Source organism: Rosa rugosa, chromosome 7 (assembly GCF_958449725.1).
Source record: "Rosa rugosa chromosome 7, drRosRugo1.1, whole genome shotgun sequence".
NCBI classification, from domain to species: Eukaryota; Viridiplantae; Streptophyta; class Magnoliopsida; order Rosales; family Rosaceae; genus Rosa; species Rosa rugosa.
In genome coordinates this window covers 21,788,825-21,801,221 of record NC_084826.1, presented here as the reverse complement: position 1 = coordinate 21,801,221, position 12,397 = coordinate 21,788,825, and the positions used below count along the sequence as shown (strand labels likewise).

The window sequence follows — 12,397 nt, the reverse complement described above, 5'->3', positions numbered from 1 at the left end:
AAAAGTGTAGCTAAAGCAAAAATGGGGAACGTTCTTGAAATTAATAATGAACTGTATTACCAAAAGCATAACTAAATTCTGACCTGTAAAAGAAGAAAATAAATGATATGACATTCCAGTACACAAACTTTTCTAGTGATGCTAGAAATATTTCATCTTCTAATTTTTAATCTCTATGTATGTATATGTTAGTGATGTATAGTGTAGCTGTCTGTAGTGGACCTGGAATAGATACAACATTCCAGCATCTATTGATTACCGATGTGCCTCTCTCTTTTACTTGTGGCTATCCCAGTTCAATACCATTTGGCATAAAAGCTTACTTTTAAAATGGCAATGATGATTCGATTCAAGGCTTTACCAGTAACCTTCCATTGCTGTTTGGTCATAACTCATAATTGAAGTCATTAGCTGATCAAGGAAAGAACAGTAATTGTTAATCGATTAGGAAACAAACAATCACCAAAGGACTATATGCAATGATGTTGAGTTGTTTGTTCTATAGTTTGATTTAGACTCACCTGGGCACTCATCAGTGGAACTTTGTAGTCCTAATGCTTCACAGTTTCTGTCCCTCTCTGAAACTGATCTTTCCATGAAAAAACTTTCAAAAAACCAAGTAGATATCATTGGAACGACAACAGCTGCCACATTATCCATGCTGCCCTTGTCGAGTGCAGCATTCACGATGCAGTCGGCTAATGAGTATGAACACGGCGAGGAAGAGAACTCCGATCTCCTAGAATCATATCTCCGAGCTTCCCACAATAAATCACAAACATCCTGCAGACTCTGCTTCTCAAAAACTCCATCAGATGCAGCAACCAGATAGGTATCGTTTACAGTCAGGGGTTGCCAGTCGGTCAACTCTGGTGTAGATATAACGCCGAAACTGATGACAGTTGAGTGCAAAAATTGAATTGAGTAAACAACTTGAGACAATAAGTGTAATGGAACACTCCTAAGTAAATGAGAAGGGGCTCTTTCAAAAATACTACAGGATCAAAAGAGGAAATGATACTTTATTTCTTACCCTTACCTTTTGAAGGAAATATCGCCAATAGATCTGGAAATAGCCAGCTGACCATTTACTCGAGGCACACCACCCAATTCCACATAGCCACCAGCAGTTTCCACGCGGAATTTTTCATCATCTCTGTCTGGATGATGATCTCTCGTCAATTCCTTAACAGAAAGCTGCACCAACCCAGAGGAGGAGGAAGCCAATTCAAAGTTTTTCTTATAGTTTCCTAAGGGAGATGATATGGCACCATTACGCCTTTCCCGCCTGTATCTCAAATAAGCGGCTGCAATAAATATCCAAGCACAAGACAATAAATAAATGTTACCCAAAAAGTAATGTGCTTTAAAACAGTAAACAGCTCCATTCCGAGATTAAAACCCTTCTTACCTTTAGCCTCTGCAGGAGATTGAAATTTTTCTGAGCACAGAAAAGCCTTTGAGTCTCCAATATTGGCAACTAAAATATGACCATCAGCAAGTAATATAATCGAGGCTGTAGTACCAGATACAAGATTTTTCCAAGATGCTTCCTTCATAATTCAAATAGGAAAAACATTAACACAAAGGTAAAATGACACAACATCATGCTCAACTATTTGAACCACGCATAGAATCACCAAATTAATTAGAACATTTAACATACCATAGAAAATTTTGCATCAATATCATGAACTGCTCTCAACAATGCTTCTTTCAAAATATCAAAATGACGCGAATCATCAAACTTTGCTTTCAAAGAAGGATTAAACCTGAGAGAAATCATCATAAAACTCAACAACTTTTACCCCCAAAACCTTCTTTGACATGGCATTGAGGCAAAAACATATAGAAATGCACCTTGCAACATCCAATTGATACGATCGGAATACACCATTTGAAGTATAAAGTTCTCCACCAGTTTGCAATATTTCTGTTCTTGAATATTTATTCGATGCATCAGAATAATAAGGTGAATCAAGAAGAAAATAGGTATGCAAAACGAAATACTCCAATAAAAGCTTTGAGGCCATATCACTGGCTTCAGCACCATTATGCCCATCAAAAACAGCCACAATCCCAACTTTAACCTCCTTAATCCCTAATTCACCTGCTCAATCGCAATGTCAATTCAGTAATTTCTTAGCAATACTGCAAATTTGACCCAATTAATTAAGCCAAGAATTGAATGAAGCAAATAACCAGCCCCAAATTCATTACCAGGAAATGGAATACGAAGGTCGAGAGCGCAAAGAGCACGATCCTCGAGGCGGTTTCTCCGACCTCGACGCACGGCGGTCTGGCAACGCTGGAGGGAATCGGCGCGCTTCCAGCGAGGGCATTTTGGGGATTGGAAAACCGCGGGAGCACCGCCTTGTTCGTAAAGCGTCAAACACGTCGACGACGACTCGTCGTAAGAGGCTGCCGACGTCGTCGTAATTAGGGCTAGTATTAAGGAAAAACAGATTAGGCGAACTCCGGAGGAGCTGTCTTCTTCCATGGTGCTTTGGTAACTCATTTCGTGGAAACCAGGACTTCTGGTTAGCGCGGGAAATTGGTGGGTTGCGGGTGTGGTGGTTGAGAGAGGCGGCCCAATTAAGCCCACGATTGAAATCGGAAGTCCGGCTCGGCTCGGCTCGGTTCGGGTTCGGGTTTTAATTTGAATCGGTTGAGAATTGGTGAGGTCAAATTGGACTCCGTTACAAAGTATGACCTCCATCAGGCAATCGAGATTGACCGGATCTCCGACAGGTTTCTATATAATTTGTCAAATGTTTTCATGAGTGTAATTTTCGACAATGACCTTGGAATGCGTTACCTTTGACTCTCCTCCTCAGGATGCTATAGAGGCCTATCTAGCTGATATTGACCAAACGTCTAGGCCACAAAGATCCGAGAGCTCCCACAGAGACTCAAAGAGTAACATATTTCAATATTGAAATAGGCCACAACGTATTTCCAAAAAAAAAAAAAAAAAAAAAAAGGGGCATATAACAACCGAAAGTCAGTCGCTGCTTCAACTAATAATTGAATACAGTCGTGAATGATTTCTCTTCTGAGTACCGTGTCTCAAATTTCAGTTGAATTTGGGGAAGGGAGGCGAGACTAAGAATAGTCTTTATGATACTTGGCCATTCACTTTTGTCTTTTGGCAAGCTTAGATCGATGGCGGACGGTATTGATCAAGAGCTTGTGGACTTCGAAAGTCTGGTAATTCATCTATCTCTCTGTGTCTTTCTGCTTGTCTATCTGGATATATGAGTATGACTATCTATATATATGTATAATTTGAAGTTTTGAACTACAAAATGGATTTTCGATATGTATGTTACTTCAAAAAGGATCTAATTAAAGAGACACAAATGGCTTGCCGGGTTCTGCTCGTTATTTATTTGCTGGTAACTTGGAGTCCAAACCTACTAATTTCCCTGGGATCAGTAAAAAGAAAGCTTAGCCAACAGCATTTGGTCTAATGCTAATATTACTCTTTATTTTTTTCTAAAAGAAGATTATTCTTTATTATAAGTGGATGATTTGCATCAGATGATTCAGATCTATATGTTAATTACATACATATATAGAACAGTACTGATATATATGCCTATATGGTGGTGTTGGTACAATTCACTCTCTGTATGTGGTTTGTTTTCCTCATCTCCTGTTCCTTTTACATGAACAGCACGAAACCGTCAGCATTGGATCCTTTATACATAAACAGCCAGAGAGCGAGATAAGCTTTACCCAAAAGATGTATCGAAAGAAACTTAAGTGGACCACCGAAATCGAAGAAAAGCTCCACAATGTGCGGCCGTGGAACTTGGGCATCTACAGAGTTCCAAATAGACTTCGTCAAGTCAATGAGGATGCCTACAGTCCTCATGTTGTCTCCATCGGTCCTTTCCATCGACACAAGCCTAACCTAGTAGCCATGAGGGAGCACAAGTCGCGTTATGCGCTATATTTCTTTAAGCAAGCACAAGAAATTGCACAAAAACGAGCTCTAAGTTTCAGCTTTGGATCGCGCGAGTCTTCCGAATGCATGAGAGAGTGGGCGACTGCTATTTATGATTCGGACGCAGAGGTTCGTGGAAGCTACGCTGAAGATATGAGCAACATTGATCAGGAGGAACTAGCAGAAATAATGTTGGTCGATGGTTGCTTCTTATTAGAACTTTTCATCAGGTTTTACCTATACGTGCACGGGAAGTTAGAAGGCCCTGAATCTGATCCAATTCTAGAAAGTGCTTGGATGATTGCAGATCTACGGCACGATCTGGCATTGCTTGAAAACCAAATCCCCTTATTTATTATACATGATTTGTATGATGCTATCAGTGGTCATCAGATTCTTGTCGACAATGATTTGCCTCCGCCACATGGTCTTGCTCTTCATTTCTTTCAACCTGTGAGCCTCAAGGCAAGCATTGTAACAGAGTGGAGACATGAGCACAAGCATTTGCTGGATATCTTGCACAAGTTCTATTTCCTTCCGACTAAAACTACGGACTTGTCTATGAGGCTCAATATGGAATTGATCCCTGAGGAGCAGCGTCTTAGGGCAGTCCAAAAGAATAAAGTATGGGGATTCAATTATTGTGCCTCCGAACTTTTGGAATCTGGAGTCGAGTTTGGCATTGGCTCCAGCCAGGACCAGTTGCTAGACATAACTTTCCGTGAGGGAGTAATCAGAATTCCACCACTGTTTATCCACGAGACGACGAGTTCATTGTTGAGGAACCTGATTGCTTATGAGCAATGCAGTCTTAGTAGTACGCATGGCGTTACATCATATGCCTGCCTCATGAAGAGTCTCATCGATTCCTCGCGGGATAGCAATCTGCTTCAGGAGAAGGGGATAACAAAATATCACCACTGGATTGGAGGTGAAGATGAATATTTGACTCAAATATTCAGAAGTATACTAGATGAAGTTGTTGTCAAGGAATTCCATTTTAGAACCTTGTGCGATGAAGTGAATGAATACTGTACGTCCTGGTTTCATCTGAGAAAACTCAAAGTATTTCTGAGGGTGCGGATTCAAAGATATAGGAGGCTCCTTTTCAGCACTTATTTTTCTTCTCCATGGAGTTTCATATCATTCATGGCAGCGCTCACCATTCTCGTTCTCACATCTTTGCAGACATACTATTCCATGCACACAGCTCGTACTATCAATTAAGTATGCATCTGTTTCAAGTATCTCAATCACATATGCAACATTCCAGCATGTCTTGAGCATCCACAAGATCCATTACTACAACACTGTTTCATCAACAAAACGAAATAACACTTCAATACCATTTGGCAGAAAAGCTTACTGTAATAATGATAATCATGATTGGAGTTCAGGGCGTTACCAGTAAACTCCCATGAATTGAATTCATTAGCTGATCAAGGTATGAAAAGTAATTGTAACCGATTAGAAAACAAACATTAACCACCAAAGGACTGCTATATGCAATGATGTCGAGTTGTATGTTCTATAGTTTGATTTAGACTTACCTGAGCATTCATCAGTGGAGCTCTGTAGTCCTAATGCAGAAATATATGCTTCACAGCTTCTATCCCTCTCCAAATTAAACTGATCTTTCCATCAGAAAACTTTCAAAAAACCTAGTAGATATCAATGGAACGACAACAGCTGCCACATTATGCCCATTAAGAAGAAAATAGGTATGCAAAACGAAATACTCCAATAAAAGCTTTGAAGCCATATCACTTGCTTCAGCACCATTATGCCCATCAAAAACAGCCACAATCCCAACTTTAACCTCCCTAATTCACCTGCTCAATCGCGATGTCAATTCAGTAATTTCTTACCACTAATGCAAATTTGACCCAATTAAGCCTACAATTGAATGAATCCAAACCCTAATTAATAACCAGCCCCTAATTCATTACCAGGAAACGGAATGCAAAGGTCGAGAGCGCATAGAGCACGATCCTCGAGGTGGTTTCTCCGATCTCGACGCACGGTGGTGTGGCAACGCCGGAGGGAATCGTCAAGCTTCCAGCGAGGGCATTTTGGGGATTGGAAAACCGCGGGAGCACCGCATTGTCAAACAAGTCGACGACGACTCGTCGTAAGATGCTGCCGTCATCGTCGTAATTAGGGCTAGTATTAAGCAAAAACTGATTAGGCGAACTCCAGAGGAGCTGTCTTCTTCCATGGTGCTCTGGTACCATGCCGCCTCGTGAGATTCGTTATAAGCAAAATTGGGAAAGGAAGAAAATTAAGAGGGTTACTGTTTTGGGGTTTGGTAACTCATTTTATGGAGTGTACTAAAAGATGAGGTTTTGGGGATTGAACCAGGACTTCTGGTTAGCGCGGGAAATGGGTGGGTTGCGGGTGTGGTAGTTGAGAGAGGCGGCCCAATTAAGCCCACGATTGAAATCGGAAGTCTGGCTCGGCTCGGGTTCGAGTTCGGGTTTTATTCGAATTGGTGAGGTCAAATTGGACTCCGTGTGTGTATTTGGATCTCCTCTTTAAGAAGGTTTTTATATGGGGTTTTTTACTTCAACAGTGTCTGAACTCTTAGATGACTTTTAAAATGATACCTGTACTTTAAAAGTGATCAAGGTGACACATGAACTCAAGTTTTCTTATCAACGTCATACCTCCATCAAAATTCTGTTACGGCTGCGTTAAATATGAGCACGTGATGTCCATGTGACTGGAGTTTGAAGGATAAAATTGTCATTTGGCTCTAACTTATAATTAAAAAATGAAATAAAAAGGAAATTTGAAATTCTTCTAACTTGTCGGAAACACCAAAAAAAAAAAAAAAAAAAAAAAAAAAAAAAAGCAAACTTTCCTCTTCCTCGACTACACGAAGAAAACGATGACAAAGCCTCAACCTCTCAACCCCACCTCCTCCACCACCACCACCCAAACCCTAGACGACTACTCCTCCTCCGACTACACCACCATATCCCCGAAATCAACTTGAATCCCGATGATTGGATATTATCTCCCGCGAGTCTGCAGTATCGAACTTCTGAAACAACTGGCCCACTAACTCGAAGGCGACCTTTAAAATGGTTTCGAATCCGTTGAGCATGTTCTGTCCGATTCGGCTCATCCATCATTTTTTTGCTCTCATCCTTTTCGCTATGCACTTTTCAATTTCAACTCTCAAATAGCGGCGATCGAATTATGATTTCTGGAGAAGCTCAAAGCTGGAGGAGTTGTCCAGATTCAAAGATTGGGAATCGGAAATCGGGGATTTTGGGAATGACTTTGGTTTTGATATCAAATCTGATTTCAAAGAGCACGCCGCTCTGTCGTCGAGCACTCTTTGGGCACCAAAGTAAGAGCTGGAAATCCACCTGGCAGTCCGCCCCTATATCAACTATAGCCATTGCTCACCGTAATAATGAGATAACACTCCGATCAAGAACCATCTACCTAAAACCAACAGCCCAATCTGACCTTGCAACGCGGATTAGACAGATTTCAAATCAGAAATCGGTTGAAATCGTTCAAAATGGATTCCGAGTTCTGGACCTCCCGCCTCGCCACCGTGAAACTTCAGTACACGTTGCAGCACCATCACCAGAGCTCCGAGGTCGGCTGAGCATGGATGATTTCGAGGTGGAAGACGAGGTCCGACCCGACTTCCCTTGCCCCATATTGCTACGAGGACTTTGACATCGCGTCGTTGTGTTCGTACCTCGAGGACGAGCACCTGTGCGAATCTAGAGTCATCGTACGTGATTATAAGAGAGATGGTCAAACATGATAATTGAGGGAGGTTAGAGTGAGAGAGAGATTGCATTTGAAGAAGCCGGGAGGCTAAGACGCTAGAGGAAGAAGACGAGAGGTGGAGATGGTAGAAAAAAATTATTAAAAAAAAAAGTAAATACTGTTTAAGTAAATCCAGAATATGTGTCAGGCCCAAACTCTAGGTAACTTACTCTAGTTGTAATAGGGTTTATGTTAGAGATATTCTCCGAGATATTCGTAGATATCCAATCATTGTACGATTATGTTTCCATGTACAACTCTATCTGTCATGCTCGTGATTTTTAACACAAATAAAAATCGATATATAATCTCATAATTATACATGCGTGATGGTTCAGCCATCAATACAAATACCTGGAAAACTTTTTTTTTTCCTTTAAACCAAGTATATTACTGATGCCTTGAACCCACAATATCAATATATACTCGCTACACAGAGTTATATATTACACGAGTTTACAAATTAAATTGCCGCAACAACATAATAAGTAAATGCTCCTTAGAGCTTACTACAAGCTGAAGTCTTAATAACGGTAAAGTCACAAAATTGGCTTCCTACCGTAAAGCTGCGAGTACGCTACTTCAGTTTTCAGCCACGATTACCCTGACCTGCAGAATTAACCCTTACACCATTGAATAGTGCACCGGGTTGCCACACAACAAACCCGGTAAGCTTATGAAAGCTCGTATGAGTAACTCAAAACAACTCACACAAAATCACGGGATAAAACCCGCACAAATCACGAGATAAACCCACACGTTTAAATCAAGAAACAAATCACGAGATAAACTCACACAAATCACGAGATAAACTCACACAAATCACCGGATAAACCCACACGTTTCAATCAAAGAAACAACTCACACAAATCACGAGATAAACCCACATGTTTCAATCAAGAAACAAATCACGGCGGACAGACTAGAGCTCTAACTGATCGTATCCACTAAACCGACCAAAGGTGTGAATTCCCGATTTTTCCCACCCATGATCACATTTCGTGATCCACGATCCTCAACTCGTAAGTCTTTGGATCCACGGTATAAATACCAAAACATTAAAGGAGTCGCACTGGACCCAAAATGTTACACGAATCTAAAATGAAAGATTCCCCGTAATTGATCCCTATCAATTAGTCCCGGTACAAGACCCACATTTAAATAAACCACCCGCGAACTAAAATGTTCCACAATACATGCACAACACTTTTCAAAACAATAGAAATCAATCATTTCACAAAATATTGTTTCACGAAAAGTCACACCCCAAAACAATAAAATGAACGCACCCAAAATTATTGTTTTATCACAACAAATCCACCCACACATATATTTCACGTAAATATTTATATACATAGACATTCACTCAGGAATGCTACTAATACCAACTATAGTTTGCAGTTAACTAAATAACTCTCAAAACGATAAGGTAAACTCGTTTGTAAATGAACATTGTGAGATTACTCACCTCGAAATCCTGCTGCGTCTTCTAAACAGAACCGAACTAACACTCACACCAAGAACTCGTCCAAATCACCTTGAGAAGCACCTAATCACCAATGGTCTCAAATCAGTATACGAATCACCAAGTGATTAAAGTTCGAATCCCCAAATCGAACAACCCTGAAAGTAACGCCAATTGAGGCGAACCCTCATCCAAGACCACCCAAAGTCTTCGGAATGCTCTTATGATCGATGTGACAAAACCACAAGTCGATCAGATAGTCGGATCCTCACGGATCGATAACCAAAACTATCGAAATCACAAAAACCCTAACATTCTCATACGATCTCCAAAAATTACGTATTGTATATCGAAATGCTCATATCGACGAGTAGATCGAAATCAGGAACAGAAACTATCCCTGAGGTGGCCGGAAAACACCACCACAGTGGATGCGGCGCCGCCGGCCCAAAGTCGGAATTTGGCAAAACTTCCAACACAAAAGTTCTTCATCTCAACTCCAATTACAACTTTCATAACTACACCAACATCAAATTATAAACCAATCGATCTAATTTTACCTTAGAACAAATCGGGCCGATTGAAACCCTAGAATTTCAATTCCAAAATTCAACCTCCACACTTTGAATCGATGCAAGCCACCTTGGAGTCGAGATAAGCATCTACGTCCTTTGGGCTCCAAAAGCCCTCAAGAATCACCGACAAAGGTGGCCGGAATCTCCAGTTCCGACGAAGGCGATTTCAGCTCCGTCGCAGCTTCTTCTTGGCCTTGCTGATTCTCCTACGACTCGAATCGTGGAGAACTACTTCCACAGACTTGTAGTCTGTGTTCTAAAACTCGGCCGCCCAGGCCGTTTAGGCAGCACCTAGGCGCTGGGCGGTGAGTCTCCGCCGCGAGTAATGGAAAATCGGTGAAGGTGGGCGGGTTGGAATTAGACGGCCGCCTAGGCGGGCGACTAAGCTTTTGGGCGGGTGGGAAGGCTGCGCCTGGGCAGTGGCTGCAATATATATTCAAGATCGGGTCGAGCTCCGGGACGCTTTGCTCAGAAACCGGGTCTAGCTCCTGTTCTCCGTTGACGTCGACACCAAAAATAAAGTTGAGGTGATCAAGAAAAGATACTTCGGGATAGAGTGGTCAGCCGCGATTTCAAGGGCTTCAATGCAAAATGAATCGACAATCAAAGCCTTGAGCGGCGATTGTGAGAGTGTAATTTGGTAAGCACCAAGGGCAGTTAACAATATGAATTTCTATGCTGGACAAATCAACATGAGGGAGGTGCGGAGGTGGATGACGTGGGAAGCCCACCACTATCTTCTGCCACACTCACTCTGCTTTTTCTTTTTTCCCTTTGTTTAAATTAAATTAATCAATTAATATAACTATTTTCTTTCTCTTTTTGGCTAACGTGAAATGAGCTAGGCGAATTGTGTTGATGGGTTTATCCAATATCATATAAATCATATCATAGACGTGATAGAACTGACTTGAACTGATTATTGTGAGTATTTTTAATCAATTTTATTATTATTTAAGTAATTATATATTCTTATTTATATGATTATATGCTATAAAAATAAATTATAAATTAAAAAATACAAAACCGCCTAGGCGCCGCCTAGCCGCTAATCCATTAGCCACCGCCCGACTAACGCCTAGCGATTTTTCGAACCTTGGTTGTAGAGGAGATTGAGGCGAAGAAAGCCCAATTGGAATAGTGTCTTATGGTGGCCGGACGGCGAAGAAATCGGCCGGCGAAGGTAGAAGAGCAGCTCGGGCTCGGTAGAGAATAAAGAGAAGATTTTTCCGAAAAAGGAAAGTTGGAATTTATGAAATAATTTTCGGAAAAATCCCATATATACCAAAATGAAAACTTTTTCCGAGGGCCATAATTTCTTCATACGAACTCCGATTTCCACGTTCCACATATCCACGAACTCGTATCGATGCGTTCTACGACTTTCGTGAAGGAAGTTTTTAGAGAAACCCAATGAATAAAAAGTCAACATTTGCATCCCCCCTAAAACCATATTTTTCGAATAATAATTCGTCCGAAACACTCCCGCTCCGTCCACGAGCCACGAAACCATTTAATAACCACAAATTAGATTCCGGAAAATCCTCGAAAAATAATAATGAATTTCTGGGGTACTACAGCAGATTCTTCTAATCACACTTAATTGAAAAATGACAATTATGCCCTTACACTAATTAATATAATTACAATCATAACACTCTGATAAGAGAGTGGAGATAATTAAAACTAAAAGAAAAGAAAAGAAAAGAAAAGTTTAAAAAGGAAAAAACACACACTTGTTTATATATATATATATATATATATATATATATATATATATATATATATATATGTTATAAAAAAAAAAAAAAAAAAAGTAATAATAAAAAACCGCCTAGTCCCTGCCTAGGCGTCTGGGTGCTAGGCCCCGAGCTACCACCCGACTAGCGGCTAGCGTTTTTTAGAACCTTGGTCACACGTGTTAGAATTAACGGAGCCGTAACGGAATTTTGACGGAGGTATGACATTGATAAGAAAACTTGAGTCCAGGTATCACCTTGATCACTTTGAAAGTACATGTATCATTTTAAAAGTCCTCGAAGAGTTCAGACACTGTTGAAGTAAAAAACCCTTTCTATATTGTTGAATTTTTTCGTGCGTGCATTTGGATCTCCTCTTAAGGTGTGAGTTTTTGGGCAAAATGGAGCGTATTTGGAGTCCTAAGAGTGTTGTGATTAGTGATCGTGAGGATGACTTTTCTTGTCCACTTCGCTAGCTATGGATCTATGGGATGGTTATTGACACTATGATGGTGCGCTTATACCTATTGGGTCCATGATGGTGTGTTGGAGACTTAGAGGTTTGTCGTTTCCTCCAAGCTCTATTAGGGTTTAGATCTAACTTCACAAGTTTTCTCTAATCATTGTAATTTATCGATCCCTTCATCAAAAAATAAAAAAATATCTTGTTAATGACTAAATTATATATTATATTATATTATACTTATTCGGACATGTTATTAACTTATTATGGATATTCTTAAATCCTTGATGAGTCTGAGCTATATTTATCGTGAATACAACGTGACAGCAGATATTTTAGCAAAAAATAGTGTATACAGTGACTTTTGAATCATTTCATTACCTCTGAGTCTCCTTGAGGGAATGCTAT

At 40.4% G+C, this 12,397-nt stretch overlaps 2 protein-coding genes across 2 annotated transcripts; one reads left to right on the top strand and one right to left on the bottom strand.

Annotated features, from left to right (window-relative positions):
- Window positions 1–11: 11 nt before the first annotated feature.
- On the bottom strand, window positions 12–2,531 carry LOC133720709 (probable protein phosphatase 2C 51). The gene is made up of 7 exons (XM_062147144.1): window positions 2,221–2,531; window positions 1,861–2,110; window positions 1,667–1,772; window positions 1,412–1,553; window positions 1,040–1,307; window positions 522–892; window positions 12–411 (listed from the first exon to the last, which is right to left on the bottom strand). Exons 1-7 carry the CDS (start codon window positions 2,516–2,518, stop codon window positions 386–388), a joined length of 1,461 nt encoding a protein of 486 aa, XP_062003128.1. The 5' UTR covers window positions 2,519–2,531; the 3' UTR covers window positions 12–385.
- A 537-nt stretch (window positions 2,532–3,068) lies between these two features.
- Window positions 3,069–5,499, top strand: LOC133720862 (UPF0481 protein At3g47200-like). The gene is made up of 2 exons (XM_062147339.1): window positions 3,069–3,210; window positions 3,680–5,499. Exons 1-2 carry the CDS (start codon window positions 3,121–3,123, stop codon window positions 5,177–5,179), a joined length of 1,590 nt encoding a protein of 529 aa, XP_062003323.1. The 5' UTR covers window positions 3,069–3,120; the 3' UTR covers window positions 5,180–5,499.
- Window positions 5,500–12,397: the final 6,898 nt, after the last annotated feature.